General features: G+C 35.8%; 1 protein-coding gene across 15 annotated transcripts in view; it reads right to left on the reverse strand.

Moving 5' to 3' along the window:
* IKZF2 (IKAROS family zinc finger 2) overlaps positions 1-22,002 on the reverse strand; it is a 169,919-nt gene that overhangs the window by 45,266 nt on the left and 102,651 nt on the right. For 12 of the 15 annotated variants that reach the window (XM_062191163.1, XM_062191145.1, XM_062191060.1 and 9 more), the window contains 2 exons: positions 12,400-12,666; positions 6,271-6,438 (listed from right to left, as the gene is read on the reverse strand). In XM_062191163.1, coding sequence (XP_062047147.1) covers positions 6,271-6,438; positions 12,400-12,666 — 435 coding nt within the window. The remainder of the gene's footprint in view (positions 1-6,270; positions 6,439-12,399; positions 12,667-22,002) is intronic. The other 3 variants (XM_062191182.1, XM_062191173.1, XM_062191191.1) reach the window with 2 other exon arrangements.

Consider the following 22,002-nt stretch of genomic DNA (forward strand, 5'->3'; position numbering starts at 1 on the left):
TTTCCTTAAAATCTCATTTATATTTTACATGGGAAAAGTTGTCTCTTCAACACAGATCAGCAAAATCAGCCGAGCAGAGAAACATATTGGTGCTGTGAAAGCCCAATGAATACTTTAAAGCATTAGCTGCGTTTCAAACACGTGTATTTTAAAAATTAAACTTGTTTTTAAAAAAGTCAAGTTTGAAGGAATGGGAGACTAATCTTAGGGCTGATAGTAATCAATGATTAGCAGCAAAAGTCCAAGGGGAAAGATAACACATTGCAGCATGTTAGCAACATAGGAGATTTCAAGAGCAACTTGACAGTCTCATTGCTGATCTGCAGTAAGCCCATTCTACTACCCAGATGTCTTGACCTCTTCATTTCTGGATAGTATTCTTTCTTCTTTACCACTAGGAGTTGACACTGAGAGTTCAGGTTTTATAGAATAAATATATGAGGCTGTATCATTTATCCTGCAGCACTGCAGTCAAGAATTGATTCTGGAGTTGATTGCTTTGATTTGAATCCAGGCTCTACGTGGGTGACCTCTCCCTGCCTCAGTCTCCTCACTCGTTCAGGAGGAATAGTAATTAAATGAGAAGTGCTCTTACCTGACCTCCTCTTCAGTGACTGCTCTCCATTCCCACTGGAAAACATACTGATGGATAACCTGAAACACTGCATCTCTGGAGCTCACAGGTGCCTCTTTGGTATGCCCAAGTACTTCCTAGCAGTTGAACTGTATAGTTACTAACATTCACGTATGATTACAGCCAAACCTATCTATGCCAGGTGTACTTATTATAATTATATAAATTATTTAAATATTCAATTTCCAATGAAATAATTAGAAAAAGAAGTTGCTTCATTAAAATTTAATAGATGCCTGATTGGTTCACAAAGGTCTTCAAGTTCTCAAAAAAACTGAAGATGAAACTAAAGATGATGTGTTATGGGTGGGGTTTAGGACTGCAAAAATTATATAGTATACAAATAGCAAATGCATCACTGAACGAAAAGGACCTGGCTCTATATTAAAAGATAACTAAATGTATATATTGTACTTAGATTTTAGATGTCCTCACATTAAAAATTTAAAGCATTTTTCATGTTACTAGACTTGCTATTATCTATAAACTAGTCATTTTGCTAATGTTATATAAAAGGGTTTTAATTAAATAATCCATGGGAAGTGCTTAGTATACTGCCTACTGTCTGGAGAAAAGTCCAGAAATGCCAGCCATCCTTTGTTGGTTTCCATTATGCCTAATCATTCTCTTGTGAATATTTATCCTTTCATGATGTCCTCAAAATTCCCCCATTTGAGTGTTTCACTGCTTTACTGTTAGGAATCTGACTGACAACAGCTATTGGTAGCAGGAATGGCCTAAGGCTGTGGTCATAATGGAAGTCTGGAATTGGATTGCTCATGTTTGAAGACTGCAGGATAGCCTCCTTACCAATGCCAAATAAAATGGGCAATACAAAAACAAGTAGCTATGGGTAGCAAGGCAATGACAGGGAAGAAACAACACATCTCTGTGAATTACAGATATTGGTGAGGCCATCAGACAACTGGAAGATGTTGGGGTTGTGATTAAGACCATATGCCCACTTAAGCTGTTTTTTACGTCAATGCACAACCCAGATAGTTCTGAGATAAAAACTCATGACGCCAACTGCAAATGCACTTCTAGTTGTAGAATCTTTACTGGAACATATTAACATAGCCCCTGATGCCTGCTATGGAGCTGCTGACTTGATTTCTTTCTAAAATAACTCCTACCAGCAAAGACAATCTGAAGCCATGTGTCTTGTCATTGCAGGGACAGCATACTTTTACTATTTTACCTTGAGGCTAAGACACTGCTCCTCTTTGTTGTAACATAGTCCAGAGAAATCTTGTTCATCTTGATATCCCACAAAACATCAAGTTGGAAGGTTAAATTCATGGCATTGCACTGGTTGGATTTGGTGGGCAGGAAGTAGTAGTAAACAACCACAACACATCAGAAAGATAGACACTTACAGGACAGGAGATGAATCCTAAAGTTTAGTTTCAGGGCTTTCAGCATTGGAGAAATTTTATGAGCATGCTGAAATAGATCTTACATAATAAGTGATATACTGCTGTACCTTGTACCTTCCATCATGAAGAATGAGGCATACAATGTGGTGATCTCTCTGGATTTCAGAAGTAACATGGGCTACATCTGGTTATGCTGCTTCTATGCATGTACTAGATAAATCTACAAGGCTAATGGTTTCAAGAAGTACTTGAGGCAAGAAAATAATCTACAGGATATCATATGGAAGCTTGCCTATACCTCTAGCTCTAAGATCCTGCAGATGCAATGATTTCTGGAAAGTGTAGAAACAGAGACACTCTGTATAACATCTCTGTCAATGGAAACCTCGGAGGGAATACCCTAATGGTTTTGCAGTAGATGCACGTGATCATCCAGTGTTGGCACTGTGGCACAGCGAATTGAAATACCACCCGCATTGCTGGCATATCATAGTAGCCACTGGTTCAAGTCCTCGCTGCTCAAGTTCCAATCCAGCTCCCTGCTAACGTGTCTGAAGAAAGCAGTAGAAGATGGCCCAAGTAACTGGGCCCCTGCCACCCAGGTGGGAGACTGGGATGGAGTTCCAGGCTTCTGGCTTTGGTGTGGCCCAGCCCTGGCTATTGCAGCCACTTGGGAATGAACCAGTGAATGGAATCAAGTGTGCTCGTGCTCTCTCTCGCTCTCTCTCTCTCTTTCTCTGTGTCTCTGACTCTGTGTGTGTGTGTGTGTGTCTGTCTTTCTCTAACTCTGCCTTTTAAGGATCTTAAAAAAAAAAAAGACATGATCGTATACCCACAGATATTCCTTATTTGAAAGGCAGCTTCTAACTTGCTATGAACTCTGGTTAAGACTGAGTACTTTGTGCTAGGTGACTCCAAATGACTATGGAACTCCAAATTATGCATCAAAAACTAGGTGTCATCTGACTCAACATATGGTAAAACAAGAGGTACAACATCATTTCTTTGTTAAAGGGTACGGGGACCAAGCAGGTTTGGGAAGCCCAAGTATACTTTATGAGCAAGTAGCTCAGGTATCTAATACCTGAAAATTGCATCACAATCTGTACCCCCAACCCACACAAATGGCCTCATGGTATGTTTTGAATGATTGATTAATGGAAACAGTGTAGATGAAGATCATAGTTCACATCACTGTGATTATTGTTTATAGTTTTATTAAAGCAGGAGGCCCTGAGATGTAGTGCTAAAAGCATATCACCCTAGCAGTTACAATTTCAGCCAGTATATCTGATTATATACTGTGTATGGAAGGAGAGATTGCTGAGGTAATGATATGTAGTGTTCCATGTAGAAGACTGACGAGAAAATTTCAAGGGGAAAGTGATGTGGATGCACCTTTCAAATTCATATCAATTGTGATATATGGTGTCCTATGTGAATTCCTTCTAGAGAGCATCCACTGGAGAAGGCACAAGGTAATCTGTGTTATACCTATCACTCATTACCTGGATATTCTGCTCCAGGGATGGAAACTCCATGAATTCAGCTACATGGACTTTCTCTTTTCTGACTGATTTAACTACAACCACTGTTGGGTTCACATTTCCAATGCTGAGACTTTGATATGGCAACATTTCCCAGGGACATCAACCAATCCGTTGGTGGCAAGTAGGTTACATTAGATTTCTCTCAACACGGAGGAAACATTTATTCTGATGGACATTTATAGATACTCAGGATGTGCATTTTCCTTCCTCCCCACGCTAATACTTTCACAAATTCCTTCACACGTGGATTTATCAGAATGCTTTGCCAATTACCATGGCATTCCTTGCAACATTGCATTCAACCAGGAAACTCATTTGAATGGCAAAGAAAACAAAATGGGCTCAAACCTATAGATTTCATTGGACATAACTTGTGACCTATTATCAAGTATCAGCAGGTGAAATGGAGTGAAAAAATAGCCTTCCAATGGAATGGCTCATGTATGGTTCCAAGTTGGAAGAAGTCTGGATGTATTCTACAAGATATGCCAAAAGTCATCCCCTCCATAACCAGAATCCTGTAAGTTTGAGATCAAAGAGGTTAAGTAGAAGTGGCTACTCCAATATAGCAAGTAATCCAAGTAAATATTTTTTTTTCTGTCCAGAAACCTTGGGATTCATGGTTTCAGAGATCTGTTTCCAAGGAAGAATATTTTAGCCAGGTTTTGAAGTACTGATATTATTGTATTGAAAGTTGAGAATACTTGGTATTTTGGACATTTCAAGCTGCTGAACTAGTATAGAAGTAAGCTACTGGCTGACATTTTTTCCCCCAATTCTCAAGGTGATTTGGGGATGTTTTTGGGAGTATATGGAAAACTATGTTTGGAAGTTGAAGATTCCCTGAGGAATCTCTTAAAAAACAAACTTGTCCAGTAAATTTTGGATGGAGAAAGTAGAGTAACCTCAGAAATACAGGATCATCAAAGATAGAATTTATAGGAATTAGGATTTGGGCTCACTATGAAATCAAAGAGTCTTGTCTAGTGTATGTACTCAAAAGTTGTAAGTAAGGGAACAAAGAAACTTAGTGGCAGAAGAATGATATAATGATGGATTTTGAGCTTTCCGAGCAATTTGAGAAGCATGGGCTTTAAGAGCTTTTTAGTGTCTCCCTGTATGAAGGCACTAGTGGTGACATTTTACATTTAAGAAGGAAGTATGACCAAATTAATATCATCACCCCTTGATGATGTTAGTAGATGCATACCTTTCCCCATCAGTCACTATATTAAACTCTCTTTAATTGCCCAGTTTGAGGATACAGTTTATATATCTGGAGAAATTATGATTTGGTATATTACGTCATAAAATCAGCACAAAAGCTATTATAGAACCTCTTCTTTATTTATGAAGAAAGACAAAGGATGTACACTAATCCATGTTATTAAAACCAGCACAATTTTGTAAAGAATAAAATAGATATTTAAAGCTAGAATGAAATTGAGAAAAATATGTATTCATTAAAAATCTACATGTGGAATAATCCTTGGACAACTCAATAATATTTTAAAAAGCTATCATGTCTTAAAAATATTATTCATAAATAATACTCTTAAATAATAAAAAGATACCACTTTAAAATATAATTTTCAGAGCATAATTTTAAAACAAAATGCCATAGTTGGAAAGAAGTGAATTACTTTGTGTCAGGGAGGAAAGTAAAATATATACTTAAACCATTTTATTTTAATGTTTGCATTAATTTCATTTTTGTCACTGCCCCAAGTTTAAGAGTTAATGTTTAAAATAGTTTTACATAATTCACATTCATGTTAAAAATTAAGAACAGCCTTAAGGATAACAGGGAAAATGTAAAGAAAGATAATACAGGCATTACCTCACAATCCTTAGCACTTTCTAACACAATTTGTCAATGTAGATGAAAATGTCACTTCCATCATATCTTCATATTAAAATTAAAATTTAATATGTCATTATGGACAGAAGGAGCATATAAAACTGGCTTGAGAGTATTCTATATTAATTTTCCACCTTTAACTTCTTGGTTATGGCAATTCATGCTAAAAGTCAAATGAGATTCATTCAGATTTCTGATCATTCTTTTTCTTTTATGCACTATATCCTGGCATTTTTATAAAAATCAAACTTGTTCTCAACTGTTTAATGATTTATGAAGCAGAGAAAAGTTTCAGATAGTGTGCAATGACTACAGTTTGAGAGCTAAAGCAACAAGGAGAGTTAAATTGGAATATAAAATAACAGTCCATTTCTAGAGCGTATAATATTTTCAAGTTTAAAAATAACAATGTTTGATTTCCCACAGAAATCTTGGCCTGAGTACTATGTCAGTCAAAATATATCACAGCTTTTATCTCCTGTATAGTAACTTTAGAATGTAACTCATATTTTTCTAAGTCTTTAATTATCCTGGATTAACAGTACTTACTATATTAACAATTGCAAAAATTAAAAAAAAATTATATAACAGCTGTTTTCTTATTTCACTGTATTGCAATAAGAAACACTGTTAGTTGACAGTGTTCCTTTTTGCCAAGTTCGTCAATCTAAAACCGGTCACATGTATCCTAAAAGATTTATCAGTTATTTACAGCATACACATAAAATAATGTTTAGGTTGTTGCTAGCTAAGCACAAAAACTGTAAGGTATTTAATACTATTCTATAGCACTCCTTTGAATTTTCCTAGTTTATCTTTCTCCTCAAAGAGTTTGGTGACACTCACCAGAGTGGGTCCTGAGGTGGCCAGTGAGGGCGTCCCTTCTTCTACAGGCGTAACTACAGAAAGGACATTTGAACGGCTTCTCTCCAGAGTGTAACTTTATGTGTCTCAGAAGGTTGCCCTTCTGAGTAAAAGAAGCTCCACACTGGTTACAGTGGAATGGACGTTCACCTGCAGAAGGGAGAAGGAGGAAAGATCAAGTAGGTTATCTGCAAGGGACTAATTCACCATCCACTGTTAACCAGAGCCAGATCTCTATACTAGAAATGTTCTCTCTCATAAGTCTTCTAAACACTCATCTTCCTAGAATTTGTTCTGATCAGAATACCAAGGCTGAGCTTTATAGCGGGTGGCTGTTTCCTCTCTTCATATAAATTTGACAAAATTCCTGTAGTTGACTCAAAAGAGTAACAATATTAATTACGTTTGAATAACTAGGTTCCATCATTTAACTGTCTTACAAGTTGATTTTCATGCAATATTTCAGTTTTACAATGTCATTAATAATTAGCTATTAATATCAACTTGCAAATGAAGAAATAAAAGTTCATGTATCAAAGTATCAGACTATAGTCACAGACAGTAAATTCTGAGGCTGAGACTTGAATCTGGTCAGTCTGTCTTCTGATAGTCAACCTTACTGTTCTCTTTATGTTACCATGTTATCGTCTTAAAATTCACAGAAATTCTGAGTCGAGCATGGAACTCCATTTGGGTAACCCACATGGATGCAGGGGTCCTCCACTGCCCTCCCAGGTACATTGGTAGGAAGCTGGATTGGAAATGGAGCAGCCAGGTCTCAAACAGGTGCCTAATGGGATGGCGGCATTTTTGCAAGTGCCAGCTTAACCAGTTGTGCCACAATACTGGCCCCAGTTCGCAGCTTTTTAAAATCAGAATTATCTACTTACCACCCCCACTATAAAGTCTATAATAGAAGATGGGGGCATTTCCTTCACAAATTAATGGTTTTTAAAAGGATGAAAAGAGCAAACATAAATTATGCTTTCCACTCCAAATATTTGATTTTTAGTTTTGTAGTCTCTCTATATAAGGTTTCTCAGGCATATAACAAGTCAGGATGCCATAACTTTAAAAGAGATTTAAATGCATGTGGTGACCAAATAAATTTGAAATCATGTTGGCCTTTGGAAAATATTCCTGTAGTATGCTCAGATATTTTTAAACCTGCTATCTGACTTGAAAAATCCCTAATTTAGAGTAGTTTCTAAAAAAGAAAACAGTAATAAGGATAACCCTGTTAAAAATTTTTTTAAATTCATTTAATTGAGTTTTACAAGACTGACAGGATAATTTTGTTTTCACACGTATAAAATACTGTAAACATCTTCAAATTTTTAAAATGAGAAACTACTGGTAAATTTATATGGTTGTCTTCAAATAATGAAAGAATGGTCCAGGGGTCTGTGTTGTGGCACAGTGGGTTAAGCCACTGATTGTGATGCTTTTTTTTTTTTAATTTATTTATTAGACAGGTAGAGTTATAGACAGAGAGAAGGAGAGACAGAGAGAAAGGTCTTCCTTTTTCCCATTGGTTCACCCCACAAATGGCTGCCACAGCTGGAGCTGTGCCGATCCGAAGCCAGGAGCCAGGTGCTTCCTCCTGGTCTCCCATGCGGGTGCAGGGTCCAAGCACTTGGGCCATCCTCTACTGCCCTCCCAGGCCACAGCAGAGAGCTAGACTGGAAGAGGAACAACCGGGACAAGAACCCAGTGCCCATATGAAATGCCAGCGCCGCAGGCAGAGGATTAACCAAGTAAGCCACTGCACAGGCCCTGATTGTGATGCCTGCATACCACACCTGAGTGCAGGTTGGAGTACCTGCTGCTTCGGTTCAAACCCAGCTTCCTGCTAATGCACCTGAGAAGGCCACAGAGTATGGTCCAGGAAATTGGTCCTCTGCCACCAATGAGGGGAGAGCAGGCTGGGGTTTCTCGCTCCTTGCTTTGCCTGGCCCAGCCCTGGCTGTTGCAAGCATTTAGGGAATGAACCTTCAGATGGAAGACTGCACATGCTCTCTCTTTCTTGTTGCCTCTCAAATAAATAAATCTTAAAAAAGAAGAAGGATGGTTTTGATGTAACTGGAGATACTGCCATGCTGCTGAGTGTACAAACTACAGTGTGGAGGCCTTTGGAGTTTTGTGGCCATAGGATGTAAAGAACAAGGCATGATGAAGGTAAGCAGTCATATTCCTTTTTTTGATAAAAGGGATGGTTATCACAATTCATTTCAAATTCAGCCGACAAGGTTTCAAGAAACACTGATTTGCTTAACTAACTCTATTCATCACGATAACCATCATTTCCACAATCCAGTTAGCTGGAATTACAGTGACACTTTCAGAAACACTACTGTCAGAGGACAAAGTTGAAATCAGGTGGTAACTTAAGAAATTTTTTAGTTTATAAAGGTACATTTCAGGAATAAGTATAGGAGTTATCTCTATATCTGTTTAGTAATAAATAAAGCTAAATGAATTAACCCAATTTTTGAAAGCCATTTCTGTAAAACATCAGCAAACATTTTATTCAATGTTGATGGGTATTTCTTTGCCTAGGCATTACAGATAGGTGTAAAGTTATCTGGTAGTTAAGTAAAAGATTCGGTTAACTGCATTTTTCTCTATGCAAAAGTTACATATGCAAAAATGTTCATTGTCTATGGAACTTTAACAACACATCTTAATTATTTCTTTTGGTTATTTCTTCTCTCAGGAAGATCAACTGGCCCTTCTTGATTCAGCGTGGACTGAAAAAATGATCATGCTCTTCAAAAGTAAATCAAATTAAATTTGAAAATTAATCCCACAAATACACTAACTACAGTAATGATAGTATAAAGTAATCCAATTAAAAAAAAAAAACTAAGTAGCTTATTGTGCCTGTGATAGCTACTGTTCCCACTAGTGAACACAAAAATCTGGAGTAAAAACTCTAGATCCAGGAGAACAATGAAGACATGGTTGTGGTATCTGCCATGTTCACTCTCAACCTGCATTTAAAAAAAAGTCATTCTACCAATCTATTGGTCTATTTTTAGTTTCTCATGAATAAGAGTTTATATTATTTTTGTTATGGAATAAAGGGAATTTCAATCTTTTATGTACTTTATAAACACGTAGTTCTAGATCTATGTTTAATTATTCAACAGAAATGTCAGTATACACGAGTGCATTTCCTTTGGCTGATCAGACAGTTGGTATTCTTGTGTTAGATGGAGTATCCACCTGTAACTATGCAAAATCCCAAACACCTGTTGAGGGGTCTTGGAGCAAGATAATGGCTTCACAAAGCTGCAATGTACAAGAGAGGGTGCTGAAAGCTTAATACAAAGATGGGAGTATGCGGCCCGAAATGGGGAAAAATTATGAGTATCTTCTATGTAAAGCATTCCCATCCATTTATGCTCATATATGAATTTATTTACTACCCCTACTTTCTTTGCTCTTCCTATATTTCCAGTGAAGAATGCCTGGAGTATCCAATGACAATATTACCTGATTACTTACTAAAGTAGCAATGCCAAAGAAATAACACCAAGCCATTAATTAGACAATAGAATTGGCACTCTAGTAAAGTATGAAAGAGAAAGAAGAAGCAAATTAGACCTGATACTCCATGTTGTTATAAACTGGTTGGTTGTACATCTTTCTTCACCATCAATTTTATATTAGATATTCTATGATTTAAAACTATGCGAAAATGCTTCCCAAAGGCTTCATAAAGATTGAGGACAAGTCTCTTTTATATTAGTTACAAATAAATGGTAAAACCGGGAAGTTCAAAATGAAGGCAGTAGTTCATGATATTAAAGAGAAAATATTTGGTTAACAACTAGATTTTGATTACATTTTTATCAATCTAGTTTAAAGAAACACAAATAGACCTTGTATTCTCAAGTAGTATGAAAATGGAGTTGAAAATGTCAGGATCCACTCAGATAAATAAACTTGGTCATCAAAAATACTACTTAAATAGCTAATTTAAAGATACCATAGCTACAATTTCAAAATCAAAAAGGCATTATAGATATCCCAAGCTCCTTCATGAAAAGCTATTAACTTTAACCAAGAAATTCCCAGGTTTGAAGAATGGATAATAATTTTCACAATACTCCAATAAACATATATTTTCAAAAGTGCCATTGCTTACTGTTATATTCCTAGGACTTATGAAAATCTGCATAACTTTATAAATATTTTCCATGCCAATTAGATCTCAGAATTAAAAAAATTCAACTCTAGCACAGTAGTAAATACCAATTGGATAGTAGAGTAGGTTTTCAGTTATTGTATTTACAACTAACAATCCTCATGAATATCACTGCAGACACAGAGAAACATTGATTAACCTAAATTTTAAGAAATGTATACTCTGGTTCTTTGAATTTTTAAACTAAAGACCTAAAAGCTTTTTAAAAAATATTCCAAAAATTGTTTAGCATACTCCTCTGCCTTAAAATCAACAGCATATGCAATTCAACTGCACAGTCATTGGATTGATTTTGGTTTGTGAAGGAATTATACATTTGAATGGGTATTATATTCCTTGACATAAAATATGATAGAATGAATATATAACACTATGAAACTCAACTACACCTAGAATTACTCTATGAGCACTGATAAAAGGTAGATTGATTGTTTTTTAGTCTTTCCTTTTTTTTTCTTATTAAATCTCAAGCTTGATTTTTTTCAACTTTTCCCAGAACCTTTGAGAAAACTTAAGGGAGAAAATTAGCACTGCTAATGTAAATGTTAAAATACACTGCTATTTAAAAAGGAAATTTTAAACAAGACAAAAAGCAAAAATGTGACTATATGGTTGGAAAAAGATATATAGAAGTCTAAAGCTGATATTTTGATTATGATAAACTGCTTTTAATGTATAATTTCTCACAGTAATCTAAATATCAGCTTTATGGTTAGACCTCATAATGAGCTCTGGGTATATTAATACACCACACCAAACAGGGCATATTAAAACAAAACCAGCCTGGGCATCAGGAAATCTTGGATCAATCCTTAACAAAGCATTTTCTCAAGCAAGGGGACAATGGAAAAATCACTGTACTTTCTTTATGTGTATAATAAAGAAAGGTTTGGTTTAAAAAGACTTCAATGTACCCTGTATTGCTCATGTTTTAAGCATTGGATTATTAAATTGATTATTTAGAAGAAAAATTATTAAATTTCTCTATTGTGATTTATCTCTTTTCCAAAAGAGTATATTTTAAAATTCTGAGAATATTAGTTATTGATATTTTACTGTATAACACTACTTTGAACTAGACAGAAAGCTACCACCACCTCCAAATCAATGATCCTTCTCTGTTACCACAATCTCATTTCTGTTGCTTTTTATTTTTTAATTTAGCTAAAGATGTAAGGATGTGGAGACATCCTTTGCCTCATTTGGTGGGCTCTCATGAAGGAAAGACTTTCCACCTAATGTCCAAAGTTTCTGTTACTCTGAGGGCTTCTTCATCCCATTCAATGATTACATATCTCTACTTGTACACCTAGCACCCTCTGAGATATTTGACCCTACATATCTTCTTGCGGGAGTTATAACCAAAAATTACAGGAAGTTGGTAATATCCCTGAACGAGGGAAAGTACCTGCCTACTATTACTATGATCTGTGGTAAGCAAAGATTGATTGGAAATTGTATTTCAACAAGTTAACTAGATAAATTGAAAATGATTCACCCCTATATAAATGCATGAGTGCCATTTTGTAGTATTAACTCTTGGCTAGCAAACTATATTACCTGCCCATGGGTATGGAAAAATATGTATAGAAATATAAAAAGATTAAGTTACACAATGAAATTCTCCTATACCTTTTGAACCCTTATCATATTATTGCTATATTAAGAACTGTGGAAACTGAATCCCAAACTTCTTTTCTGATATGCTATTCAGATTTGAAGGCTGGAAGTCAAGACCCAGGCTACTCTCTGCTTTTCAGCAATCCAATACTAGCAGAATTCTGAAAAGGTAGTTTCACCATTGCCACCCCTGAATAAAAAGGAAAGAGAATAGATGTCAGGTAATATCAACATCAGATGTCACAGGCAGTCATCAGGTTATTCTTTCAGCTGCTTACCAGTGTGACTCCTTTTATGTACCATAAGCACATTGGGCCCAATGCAAACCATGCCACAGACGTCACATTTCAGTTTACCATTCGGAAGCCGGATTCCTCCCTCGCCTTGAAGCTCCTGGACTTTCCTGTTGTCAGCCACCTCGCTGCTCTCAATTAGGGGTTCTTCTAGGCTGCTACCCTCATCATGGCCCCTGATCTCGTCATCGCGGCTCAGGGGTTTCCTGTCACATTCTTCATCGCTCTGCATTTCTAGCTTTACTGAATTTGCTGGAATTTAAAAAGAAGACATTTTGAGTACATGTTATGTGCTCTCACCTTCTCTCTTCCACTCACTACCCATCTATTAAATAGGTGAAAATGATACATGAAGTAGAATATAGTCCATTACCGAATGCCATATGAATATGCACTGTGGTGTATTGTAGTCAAGCTTGGCCATAAAGGTGAAGATGACTCAGGAAAGGTGTAAGTAAACAGCATAACCTTTTATTTAGTTTCTTTCTTTAACTCAGTTATGTCATTTAAACAGTAAAAAAAAAAAAAAAAAAAAAAAAAAAAAAAAAAAAAGAAAAGAAAAAAAATTCTGAGATTGGCTTTTGTACCTAAGCCTACTGAGACTGAGATAGAATTAAGAACTCTTTAAAAATATGGCTTAACCAACTGAGCTATGCCTCTTTTTACTTTAACAATCATTATAAATACTTCATATTCTCTGCTTCACATCAGAATACTTGTGTAAACCTGCTTCTGAACAGGGCAAGAGAAACAAGTCAGGCTCTTAATCCAGCAAATGTCTTTGACATATGAAAGGCATAATGTTAAGGCAAATGTCCTAAAATCAGAGTAAACACATTATACTCAGTTAAGAGCTATATAAATATAGGGCACAGTGCACAGATCTCACCTACTTTTGAGATATCTGGGCTTTCCCCACCCCCAACCTCCAATCATCAATATATACAAAAATTCTCCATGTAGCATATTAATCTGCAAATCAAGGTTTTCTAAATCTATTCTCTTTTTTAAAAAAAGATTTATTTATTTATTTATTTATTTGAAAGATAGAGTAGCTAAGCGGATCTGAAGCCAGGAGCCAGGAGCCAGGAATTTCATCTGGGTCTCCCAAGTGAGTGCAAGGGCCCAAGGCCTTGAGCCATCCTCTGCAGTTCTAGGAGCATTAGCAGGGAGTGGGATCAGAAATGGAGCAGCCAGGACTGGAACTGGTGCCCATATGGGATGCCAGAACTTCAGGCTCAGGCTTTAACCCACTGTGCCACAGCATTGGCCTGTCGAAGAGAGTTCTAATACCAAATAACAGCTAATAACAGGAATGGCATAACTTGCATGTACACACTTGTGACTCTTAAGAAATGTAATGCCTGTTCATGGCGTCAGTAATCTCCCTAGGCTCTAGTCATGAGTTGCCATGGCTATGGAAGCCTTTAGAGTTCGCTGACTTTAATCTTATTCCGATAGGGTCATAGTCAAAGTGGAAGTTCTCTCCTCCCTTCGGAGAAAGGTACCTCCTTCTTTGATGGCCCCGTTCTTTCCACTGGGATCTCACTCACAGAGATCTTTCATTTAGGTCTTTTTTTTTTTTTTTTTCCATGATATCTTGGCTTTCCATGCCTACTATACTCTCATGGGCTCTTCAGCCAGATCCAAATGCCTTGAGGGTTTATTCTGAGGCCAGAGTGTTGCTTAGGACATCTGCCATTCTATGAGTCTGCTGTGTATCCCGCTTCCCATGTTGGATCTTTCTCCCCCTTTTTGATTCTATCAGCAACAGGAGTCACTGTGTACTTACACCCCATGTGGGATCTGTCCTTAATGTGTTGTCTAATGTGAAGTGATGCTATAACTAGTACTGAAACAGTATTTTTATACTTTGTGTTTCTGTGTGGGTACAAACTGATGAGGTCCTCACTAATTATATACTGAATTGATCTTCTGTATATAAAGAGAATTGGAAATGAAAAAACAACCTGGTGTTAAATTGGAAATGGCATAGAAAATTAATTAATTTTTTTAAAAAAACTATTATGTAGTATCTCTGTCTTTAATGTGCTGTACATTGTTATTTAATGCTATAATTAGTACTCCAATGGTAGTTTTTTCACTTTGTGTTGCTATATGGGCAAACTGTTGAAATCTTTACCTAATATGTACTAAACTGATCTTCTGTATATAAAGAGAATTGAAAATGAATCTTTTTTTTTAATTAAAGATTTTTTTTTATTTATTTATTTATTTATTTTTTTAACTTTTATTTAATGAATATAAATTTCCAGTATACAGCTTATGGATTACAATGGCTTCCCCTTCCCATAATTTCCCTCCCACCCACAACCCTCCCCTCTCCCGCTCCCTGAAAATGAATCTTTATGTGAATGGAAGGGGAAAGGGAGCGGGAGGGGGGAGGGTTGCAGGTAGGAGGGAAGTTATGGGAGGGGGGAAGCCATTGTAACCCATAAGCTGTACTTTGGAAATTTATATTCATTAAATAAAAGTTTAAAAAAAACAAAAAAGAAATGTAATGCCTTCTGTTTGCTGTTTTTGGATCATCCCACAGAAAAGTTGGAATTTTGTTAGCACAGCATTCATTCTGTATTGCTGACAAAGCTTTTTTTCATAAAGTGTCAGCAAGCTTTAAATCAATATCAACTTTTTCAATGGATGATGTCCCAAGTACTTGGGTCCCTGCCACCCACGTGGGAGACCCAGATGGAGCTTCCAAATCCCAGCTCCTGCTCAGCTCAGCTCTAGCTATTACAGGCATTTTGGGGGTGAACCAGGGAATGGAAGGACTTTGTTTCTCTCCATCTCTCCCTCTCTCTCTGTCACTCTCCTTTTGCATGAATGAATTAATAAATAAATCTTTTAAAAATAAATATCAGCTTTTAATCCAGTGATGTTGAGACTTTTCTTAAGAAATCATATCAAAGTTACTGAACAACAACGACAACAAAAAAAGTTACTGAACAAAACAAATTACTTGGCACTACTTGAATAAAGGAAATATTTTCATAAAAAGAAAGTTCTTGTCATTGCATTTGTTTTATTAGAGAAACTACACAGTCTGTAATTTGTCATTGGTACTTATCATGGCAGGCTGTGAGAGCAAGCTTGTTCTTCCCCTGCTCCTCTCCTTTAAGCACCCCTATGAACTAGAGAGATGCAGACAAGTACCAGCAAACTTAAACAGAAGTCATTAACTTCTGAATCGTATGTGCATACTGGAGATTAAGTTGGATGACTGAACAAAAATTTGTGCAATATAGTTTATTAAGACTGAGGATTCTTAAGTTCTTGAACTTAAGTTCTCCATGTCTTGTATAAAATGGGAATGATAATGGTAGGGTTCATGTGAACATTAAATGAGTTTATACAGGTAATGGACTTATCATTTTTCTCCTAACATACAGTACTATTTTTATTTCACAGTATTTTTGTGAAGAATAGCTAACTTACAATACATGAACTATTCTGTGGTCTACAAAGGGACATAATAGTGCATGTTGTATTTTATCCTATTTACATATAAGTAATGAATTACTGGCTTTTGAGAAGAATGAGGACAACATTATACATTTTTATATCCTAAACATGCTTAAGAACTTCATTTTTTTGACAGGCAGAGTTAGACAGAGAGAGAGAGAGAGACAGAGAGAAAGGTCTTCCTTCTGTTGGTTCACCCCCCAAATGGCTGCCACAGCCGGCACGCTGCGCAGATCCGAAGCCAGGAGCCAGCTGCTTCCTCCTGGTCTCCCATGCGGGTGCAGAGCCCAAGCTCTTGGGCCAACCTCTACTGCACTCCCGGGCCACAGCAGAGAGTTAGACTGGAAGAGGAGCAACCGGGACAGAACCAGCGCCCCAACCAGGACTAGAACCCGGGGTGCTGGCCCCGCAGGCGGAGGATTAGCCTAGGGAGCTGTGGTGCCGGCCACATACTTAAGAACTTTGAGGTATATAGGAGGTGACCAAGCACTAAGATGTTCTGCAAATTTGTTTAAAAATTGTATTGCTTTGGGGCTAGTGCTGTGGTACAGAGTGTTAAGCTGCGGCCTGTAGCACCTGCATCCCCTGTGGGCACAGACTGAATACTGGCTTCTCTACTTCTGATCCAGCTCCCTGCTAATGTGCCTGGGAGGGCAGCAGAAGATGGCACACTTGGGCCCCTGTCACCCACGTGAGAAACCCAGAGGGAGTTCCTCGATCCTGGATTCAACCTAGCTATTGCAGCCATTTGGGGAGTGAACCAGCAGCTGGAAGATCTCTTTGTCTCTCCCTCTCTCTGTAACTCTGCTTTTCAAATAAATAAATAAATCTTGAAAAAAATTTGTATTGCTTTAAGCTTATTATTTTATAATACCATAATGATCTGCCTGATAGGTAAAACAAGTATTTTATTATATTCTTTAATACACGTTTTAAAATTCTGAATGAAAGGGACTGGTGCTGTGCTGCAGCAGCTTAAAGCCCCGGCCTACAGCGCCAGTATGCCATATGGGCTCCAGTTCAAGTGCCAGCTGCTCCACTTCCAGTCCAGCTCCATGCTAATGCAGCTGGGAATGCAAAGCAGGACGGACCAAGTCTTTGGGCTCCTGCACCCTTGTGGGAGATTGGGAGGAAGTTCCTGGCTCCTGGCCCCTGGCTTCGGCTCAGCTGTGCTCCAGTCGATGAGGCCAAATGGGGTGTGAACCAGCGGAAGGATGACCTCTCTCTCTGTCTCGCCTTCTCTCTCTGTAACCCTGTCTTCCAAATAAATACAATAAATCTTAAAAAAAAATTTTGAATGAAGTTGGGCACATTTTCTGTCTTTAAATATGTGTATTTTTTGAGCCAGAAACTATAGGCCTCTTAAACTTGAGACCAGCACAGAACTATGAAGAATATAACTTGATGCTACAATATTAAATTTTAACTTTTTCTCTAGTAAAAATACTAAAACAGGGAGATCAAAACAATTTTGCACATGAATTAAAGATGTCATTTAAAATTATCAGATATTATAAATATAGTTAAAATTTTCTATCCATAGAGAAATATCTTTTAAATTAATACCAGAAAAGTATATTTTTGCAAGAACTGAAATAAAGAAATGGTAAAGCCATAGTAATCTTTTCTCTCACAATCTTACACTCCAAGAAATATGTTCAACATGTATGCAAGTAGATACTGTAATGCTGTCTTCAAACAGTAAATTGATAAAATGCAATAGATGAGGTCTTCAAAAAGATAATGGAAAATATGTATTATGAAAAACTACATGTGAATTTCTTTTTTTGCAATAAATTTCATTTTGATGAACTTTTTGGAGTCCCCTCATACAATTTAATAAACATATTAACTTATGCATATGTATGGTGGCCTATGTACCAACAAAATCCCATGGTAATTCCATTCCATTTCACTAAAATTAGTTTGAAATTCTAGGCTAAAATACGATTAAACAATAGTCTTTGAATATCAACTATAAAACAGAAAAGTTTACTCAAACTCTCCTATGATTTATTTTCATTATTTAAGATGTTTATGATTAATGTGGAACACCTAATGATGAAATTAAAATATTTGGCAAGCTTAAGTGTATTCTAAATTATTATTCAGTATTAACAAGAGTTGTAATACGACTACTGGGGCCAGTGCTGTGACTTAGCAGGTAAAGGTGCTACCTGCAGTGCCGGCATCCCATATGGGTGCTGGTTTGAGTCCTGGCTGCTCTGCTTCTGATCCAGCTCTCTGCTATGGCCTGTGAAAGCAGAAATGGCCCAAGTCTTTGGGCCCCTGAACCCATGCGGGAAACCCAGAAAAAGCTCTAGGCTCCTGGCTTCAGATGGGCATGGCTCCAGCCTGGCGTAACCAGCAGATGGAAGACCTCTCTCTCTCCCTCTCTCTCTCTCTCTGCCTTTCAAATAAATAAATAAATCTTTTTTAAAAAAATGACTATTTGTAGCTATAATATGTGAAGCAACTATAACTTCTAATCATGGAACAATAAAATTCATAGTACTTTACTTTCCAAATATTTGAAATCATGTTTTAATCTTCATTACACATAATTTCTTTTTACAATTCGGTAATAGGAAGACATTCTCATAGATGATTTAATTTCACTCTCCAATTTGAGTGAAATGAAATCTTGCTTTTAGAAATCTCAATTCCAATAATTATGTCTCAACTTCTTTCCCTGACAAGCAATGAAGGGTATATATATCAAATATAACTTTGGGAATTCAAATATATTACTATATATTGACAAGCAATAATGGTTTAGTAAAAACAGTATTCCTCAGAACAAATTAGCAATGAAAAGGGCATATGAAACATAAGTGATTAATTTTTTTCTCTCTTATTCAATGTTGTAGCCACAAATAATTGCAATGTACAGACAGCCAAATATGTTCAACAAATAAAACAAAGATGTTTAACATAGGCATCTTCTATTTCTTAATTTCAAAGAGTTGACATAGTTTATTTTAAAACAAAAGGGAAGTCAATTTTAAGGCAATAGTAACAAAGAAAAAGTGATTTGTGCATACTCAATAAATGGTAAATTTTTTAAACTTTTGTTGTACTTCTTGTTTTTGTTGTATTTAGAACTTACAACTGATTGTTAGATCCATTTTTAGGAGATTCTGAGGTTTGTCAACACAAGGAAGGTAATAGTTAACAGAAAAATCTTTGATCAAGTTTATATGGCATGTATTCCAGGATAAAAAGCTCCATATGTACTTTTGCAAAAAAAGATTTATAATGCAAATGTACTTAGGAGTATAATCTTCCCCTCTTCCTTTATGATTTCTTAATATTATTAATGAACTTTAAAAATTCAGCTTATAGATGTCATAAAACACATAGTTTAATCAACTCCATTTATAAATGACAGTACCTATGCCAAGAATTACAGAGACTACATTGGAGCTCTTTTTAAAAGTGACTTTAAGCCAATTTCCAACTATAAAAGTGTCTTCAGTAAACATACTTGGATTTCTATACTTGTTCATAATTATTAGTTTCCAGATACATAATAGCAAATGCTTTTACACTAGACTTGCCTTCAATTCACTAATAAGTAAGGAGCTAACTAAAAAGATTTACAGATAGAGATAAAGCACTGTAAAATAAATACACTGCTAGATCCTAAAATCAAATGGAGAGAAGCTATGTTACTTTATGAATGTGTTGAAAAAATTAACCTATGTCACAATGGAAATTTACTGTACTTCAAACAATCCAAACATTACTACATATAAGGATGAATGGAAAATAAAATGTAAAATGTTGTTATATGTACTCATAGACCTCATACTCACAGAATTTACCCACATCCACCAACAAGAAACAGACAACACTGAATACTGTAAAAGTTATTAAAACAGCAAGTTAAGTACCTGCTGCTTGCCTGATACTTCCTTACAATTTTAGTTAAGGTTTAAGACTAAAAATAAAAGAATATTATTAACTTAAAGAAGAAACCTATATCAACAGGACAGCACACAAACAGAAATAGGCCATGAAACAGTTCATTAGTAAGAGTATAGAAAATATTTTACTAACAATTTGGTTGTACAATTTATTGAACTACATAGTATATAAAGAGGCTTTCCATAGAAACTGGAATTTCTCTATTTTAGACTGTCATTTCACCTAGTTGCCCATCTATTCAAAGCAGCATAAAAATTTACAAAATTCCTGGAAACTAATTTCTTCAAATAAAATGAAATTCTCCGTTTAAGATTTTTGGGGAAAATATAATTTTTATATGCTTGTGCAATACAGTTACTTTTGAATTTACAAATTAGGAAAAATTATCCCCGTCATTAGAATTTGGTTTTCAAAAATAATCTTATTATTTGTAAATGTCAAGTTCTGGAAAAACAATCAATAAGATATTTTCGATTATCTAAATTAAACTTGTTACAACTTAACGCTTTATAATTAGTATGACTTGAGTCTACTAACCCACAGATAGGTCAAGTTTCCTAGCCAGGGAAATAGAGGAATTATTACATATTTTCTCTATTTAAAAGAATAAAATATTAATGATGTTAGAGAGTAGAAAAGAGTTTTCTAGACTACTTTTAATCAAAGTAGTGATTTATTTCTGCTTAGTTTTCCAATTATATTTTAAAATTTAATTTTTACAAGAAGTAAACAGTATGCCAGTTAAAGGAATATTTGTTTCACAATGCTGAATAACAGCTAAGATAGCATTCTTTACTTGCCAAATTGGGGAAAAAAAAAAAAAAAAGAAGACTTTCACGTGCTATTTGTATGTGGACTATCATATACTTGGTTTCTGTTGTGTGAAAATTTAAGAGGATATGACGAGATTTTATAACTTACAAGCATCAATTTCTCCCAGTCTATTCCAGATCCTCAAAATGGTGGGTGTTATATGAACTAATTGGATCAATATAGCTATCAATCTGTTGAAGTTGTTTCTGCACTACTATAGCTCTCATTTAAACTCTCAAAATGGAAACATCAAATTTGACTAAAACTGTGTTAGTACCACAGCAGCTATTTAAATTATGTGTTAGAAAACAAACTACACTCAAAACTGTAAAGCCAAATTATTTGCTACAAACTTAACAATGTAAACAAATAAAATCATTATGACAAAAATCGTTTTCAGGTATATCCAACCATTTTTAGTTCCTTAACAAAATTTCATTTTATTTTTAATTGTGGATAAATTGGTAAGTCTTACAAAATAGCTCCTTCACGACAACCTTAAAGTATTTGTTTTATACATGGTTAGGCAAGTCCAGACACTGTGTCACTGAACTGCAGCTGAGCCACTTGTGGGTAGCATTATCAGTCTGTATATCACATTGTCTCATTTTTCTCCCTTATTTTCTCCCTTTTCTTTCCAATGTAGTCAGGTTATGGATGTTTTAAGTACAGGAGTGACTCTAGATAAAGACAGTATTGATTTTCATAATACCATTATTCCAACAACAACACCACAGTAAAAGCTACCCTGCACCTGAAAGCAAGAAATCAGACTTTCCCCCCCACCCCAACCCTGGTGTGGGATCTTGGAAAATGTGTGCATCTTGACTCCGCCAGCCACCTGCATCTAAGTATTGGGGAAACACTTGGTGTTTCTGAAAATAGAAGGTTGATAAGATCATTTCTTGCAGACTAAGAATTTTAGTCCATTTTAATAATTATGATAATATAATTCATAAATTTGTGATTTGTCAAATAGACTGCTTCATTTGGTGCTCAAAATGACTGAATTTCAGGTAGGGCAGCCACAGGTAAACACTGAAACATAATTTTTAAGTGATGGTCTAAAGAATACAACATTAGTAAATGTAGACTTGATATCAGCTCAGGATCTAGGGCCTCTTAGCCTACCTATCCTTCCAGTGTGATACTGGAGCTCCAATTAAACAAATAACTGACACTAGTACTATATTAATATCAAAAATCAGTTGTGGGCAAACAGGTCTTTGAGTTGCTATAAAACTGTTACAGAATTATAACCATTAGCTAAAGAAGATACCAGGAATTCAAGATCAGAATGGCTAGATAACATAAAGATACTACAAGTTTTCATAAACCACAGTTACAAATTAGTACTTTCTA

This window comes from Lepus europaeus, chromosome 1 (genome assembly GCF_033115175.1).
Source record: "Lepus europaeus isolate LE1 chromosome 1, mLepTim1.pri, whole genome shotgun sequence".
NCBI classification, from domain to species: Eukaryota; Metazoa; Chordata; class Mammalia; order Lagomorpha; family Leporidae; genus Lepus; species Lepus europaeus.